A 5,346-nucleotide genomic window follows, 5' to 3' on the forward strand; every position below is an offset into this window, starting at 1 on the left:
ATGATACTGTTTTTCGGTTCATGCTTTCTGGCTGCTAAAGCAATGGTACACGATGAGATACCTCAGTGCGGTTTGACTGGAGTTTACAAAGCCCGGCAAAATATATTGGAATCACCTAATTATCCTGACAACTATCCGATCAATACTTGCTGGGACTATGTTATACGGTCGCCGTTTCGCTGTCCTACCAAATTTCATATACAATTTTTGGATTTTTTTTTGGAGTCATCGACTAACTGTACTAACGATTACTTGGCCATAGGTTTGGAGAATGACGAAAATGATATGGATGTGTTGTGTGGTCAGGTTATTGGTATAAAAAAGTATCACACCCCGGATGGAGTGTTGCGTTTGCGTTTCTTTGCAGACGATTCGCCTTGGACCACTGGGAAAGGATTTAAATTGTTGGTCACACGATTGGCATGCGAGCGAGAAGAAATGTTGCGTAAACATGTCGACAAAAGCGATGAGGATACTGTTCAAATTAATGTACCGCCGGCAGTTATACAACCACCAAGCACTAATGTACCGGCACTATTTCGAAATTTTACTGCACAACAACATATACCGTTTTTGCCACAACCGTTATTTGGTTTAAATTTACCACAACAACTACCAGTACCACCTCCACCACCAAGTGGTTTTGGTGGTTTTTATCTACCAGCAGTTGGATATAATCCAACAACACAAAATACCGCATTAGTTAATCCTAGTTTATCTCAACTCAGTCCAGTAGCTAATAGTTTTGGAAGAGAGCAACCTTGTCCGCAAACAAAGACTGATACCACTGATTTGCCAGCGCAAAATTACTTGCCAACGCCGCATCAAGCATACTATGGGCAAATTTTACCTGGAATTACTGATCAATATCCAGTGAACTCTTGGCAAACGCAGCCACTGCTGAAATCCGTGGATGCTGATGAAGCTTTACGGGCGGAAAATGGTGTGGAGCTCTGCTGTTCTAGTAGTTTTCAGCAGAAACATTTTTATTTATCAAGTCCTGGTTTTCCAAGAACTGTGTTTAGCGCTCTACTACCCACGCAAAAGCGAGATTGTCAATTTCACTTGGAGAAGGCCTCTACCAGTGTTTGCCGTTTACGAATAGAATTTAAATTTTTTGATTTCGGACAAACATACAGTGGTTTGGAACGACGCCCCGTTAACTCTAATGTGGCAGCAGCAGTTTCAAGAAATCTCTGCACCGAAGACTATATACAAATTGGACGACAACGTTTCTGCGGCTGTCGGACAGGTTATGTTTACGTAGGTAATTGGAGCAACAGCAGAAAAATAATACGCATGCGCATGGGCTATTCTGGTCTACCATCAAATGGCTTCCTACTAGAAATTTCACAGGAGGAATGTAGTCCTGCGCAGCTACAGCAAATAAAATTAGGAAATCGAAATCGATTACAGCAGAATAAAAGAAAACAAGGTAATCGCTTTGGAATTAATGGAAATCTACAAGGGCTTCGACCGTTCCAACAACAAAACGTATTACAACAACAGCAGCTGCAATTACAATTGCAGCAACAAAAATTACAACAGCACAAGTTACAACAACAAATCGAACAATTGCAGCCACAACGATTCCAACAACAGCAATTCGAGCAATCTGGCTTGAATCAGCAATGGTCACAAAATTTACAATTCCAACAACAGCAGCAACCACTTCTGCCAATAACGCAACAACACTCTTACTATCAACCAGGACAAATAGGACAAATAGGACCAATCTCACCACAGCATCAGCAACAGTTCCAAACATTTTGGTCACTTCCGTTACAATCGCTACAACCACTACAACCACTGCAACCATTACAACCGCTACAACCACTACAACCGTTACAACCAAATCAACTGTTATATCAGGCTCCAACACAATCACAATCACAGTCACAGTCACAATCACAGTCACAGTTACAACCTCAATTCAGAGAATCTAGAGATTTGCTGGTAACGCAGCCCACCGCTGTTCAACAGCCTGTCAGTGTTGTAGAAACGAACTCAACGCGTAAGGAATATTACTATTTTGATGGTGATGAAGCACTAGCCCGTGCACGTTATATTGATGATGAATTCGATGATGATGAATTTGATGATTTTGATGAGCCGGATAGTAATGACTGGCAAACAAATGTCATTGATGCACCAATCACCCCAGAGGAGCGCAGTCATTGCTCCTTTGATACATCTGATATATTAAAATTATCCGTAGATTCACTTTGGATTACTAAGCCGACCTGCTATGCTCCACAGCGAAATTGGTTTGGCAATATTTTTGGTTAAGTTTATCCAATATATTTGTAAAAATAAACACGAAGAGATTATGCCAAAAATCAAAGAAATTAAGCAGTTTTTTATTCCATTTTAATTGATATTGCAGTTGTCTTACTTTAGATACCTAAAGAGTTAGAGCGTTTTTATATATGCAGTGAAGACTGCTTCAGATGCCATTAGGTATCATATACATTTCTTTATGTAGATCGGTAAATGTCAGTTGATTGAAAGTACCGGTTTTAGGCAGTGCTTAAGAGAATAATGTTGTTATTTAAATATACTGGAGACATCTTCAGGTTGACTATGTTCATATTTAAAAATCGCACAGGATGGCAATACTTAGTTTCCGATACTGCAGATCTCAATAGCAGCTAAGTATTCTGTCATTACAGTACTTTTATTTTTTTCTTGTTTTCTTTATACATATATAATTATGTATATTTGTATATGTGTATATATAAGAACCATTAAAAAAATATATTTTTTTCAAACAATAAAAACTTATTATTTTTGAAACACAAATAAAACGTTTGTGCTTCAAAGTTTCCGCTTGTCTGCTGTCGTCATCAATGGACTCATTGCCGTCTAATCCACTGCCGGCTTCATCGCCTGTTGGGTAATTTCAGTTCACACTTCTTTTGCATTGTTTAATGAAAATGTGTTGTACGTGGTGTGCTTCACAAATATTTACAACCAAATTATAAGAAAAAATATCTGAGTAATTTCGATACACATTGGAGAGTTTTTTTCAATTGTTATTCCGGAGTTTTGTGATGTCATCTTTCGCAAGTTTTGTAGGCTCGTCCATGATAAGTAAATCTATTGTTTTCTCTCAGTTTTTATAGAAATCATGTCGTATTCCGAAAATATTGCAAAGACTGAAATGGGCAACCTACAATCATTAGGCATATTGAACTTTAAACACAACGTCATTTAACTGTTTTATATCGATAATGTAAACTTTATCCAATGTTTTCCCCTTATGGATATAAAGTTTATATAGATTCCACTTGTGTAATCAATCCTTAACTTTTATGTTTTCTTTCGCTCTCTTTTCAATGCTCTTACTCTCGCTTATTATAATTATTCTAAAGATCTTATGGTGCTGTTATCTGATTTCAACCTGTAGTATATATAGTATCAATAGCTGCACCTAGGAAGTTAGTTATCCATCGGTCATTATCACTATTGCAAAGATATATACCAATATCTGCAGTTATAATGAATTCGTTAGCTGAACTTTCATACATATTTAAAATTGGTGAGACAATACAATTATTAAAACATCAAGCTCACAACCCTCTGAAACAAGAAGCCAAAAGTGTGCAGCATGCGGCTATACTTAGAATTTCCTATAACAATTGAGCACCTTTTCTTCTCTCATCTTTTCTGGATTGAACAACTTTGTGGATTGACTTTAAAATGAATACACTGCAACATCACATCATTTAAGTGAATAAATCACATTAACGGTACCTTTACCGTCTGCTTTAAGCAACTTCTATATGATATCAAAGCTTAGAGAAAGGTATGCTTTATTTTATCTTTATATTATGTATCAGATACTAAATTAATGAAATACATAATCTCAAAATATGAATTTGCGTTTAATGTGAAAACCACTTTGTTTGTATTATTAGGAGCAAAATTTTTTACCCACCCAATTTTGAAATTTAGTGAAGTTAGATGGTCGCCGCTGTGAGAGATTTACTTCACATAGTCCAATAAGATCTGTATTTTTTTTGATGATTTTAATGATGTTATTTTATTAAATATTCTGCGTAGTCTTGTCTTAGATATTTTTGTCTGGTTTATAAGATCGGTAGTAATAAGGAGTAATGAAAAAAAGCGTAGTAATGATAAAGGTGTGAAACTCTCTCTTCTTCGTTTGTAAAATCATTGTATGTGCAGATTTGAAATACCTTGGTTGTTCCTATTAATCGTATCCAAAATTTTCTTTAAGGATTCCAGTAGATTGCAGTAATATCCCAGCTGATTTGTTTTAAGATTCAGATAATTTTGGCCGTAACTATCTTTGTATATATTATAATGTTCAAGTTGTTCATACGTGTGATAACCTCTGTATTTTCTTTTATAAGAATATGTTTTGAAGACCTAATGGAGTTAAACTCGGTTTGCTTGTGACTGAGTTTTGAAATGAACACTTTTTTAAACGAACTTTAATGACTTTCTTTTTATAGATATGCTAGCATATCGAAAATGAGTTCCATTGTGCCCATCTCTGTTCCGCTCTGTTCTCTGCTCTGCTTTTATTTGCTTAAGCTTTTTCTTCCAATTTCCATTGTTTTGTGCCAATAAACCGCGTTTGTGGCATTCAATGAAATGCAGAATATTGTATCTCGTTAGGTTTTCAATTTGCGTGCCATTTTTTACAACTGTTCGCCACTGAGAGTAAAGATGATGAAGTTATTGATGCCAACAATGGAACTGATTCATTGTCATACAATGATTTCAGCAAAAATATTTACTTAGCAGAATGTGAACCTGACGTGGATGTGCCCGTCGAAGGGGAGTGCAATGATAACTTCAGCGAATGCTATCAATATCGCTTCTCAATTACAAGAATTTAATTGCTGTGGGTTGATGATACCCAATTTTCCGAATTGGAATGTGAGTTTATGTAAGCGTTCAACTTTTATTTCTGGATTAATGAATTTTTTAAGGTTTGAGTTACTCAGAATAATTTTTGTTTTGTTATTAATAATGAACTTCAAAAAATATTCTCATGTGGAATATTAATTTCAACAAAATTATTGTTTAAAAGCCAAAGGTTAAAGTTGAGGGGAGGTGCTGCAATTGTTCCAAATTATGTGACTATAGACTAGACTAGGCTAGGAGTAAATTAATAATAGTTATAAGTAATACTTTATAATATATTTTTTGATTGTTTACACATCTAAAATTCTTTTTAGCCAACAATTAGGTTGAAAATACATTAGATTTAAATATTTTAATTTTTTAACTAAGTTTCTTCTTATGCGGTTTAAGTTCCATGGGGTTTTAACAGATTCTGTTGAGACCAGCATTTATGTCATAGTCTCTGTG

The 5,346-nt window shown here is 35.4% G+C and overlaps 1 protein-coding gene across 1 annotated transcript; it reads left to right on the forward strand.

Annotated features, from left to right (window-relative positions):
- Window positions 1-2,289, forward strand: LOC119688187. The gene has a single exon (XM_038102871.1). It carries the CDS (start codon window positions 1-3, stop codon window positions 2,287-2,289), a length of 2,289 nt encoding a protein of 762 aa, XP_037958799.1.
- Window positions 2,290-5,346: the final 3,057 nt, after the last annotated feature.

This window comes from Teleopsis dalmanni, chromosome X (genome assembly GCF_002237135.1).
Source record: "Teleopsis dalmanni isolate 2A chromosome X, ASM223713v2, whole genome shotgun sequence".
In the NCBI taxonomy this organism is placed as follows: Eukaryota; Metazoa; Arthropoda; class Insecta; order Diptera; family Diopsidae; genus Teleopsis; species Teleopsis dalmanni.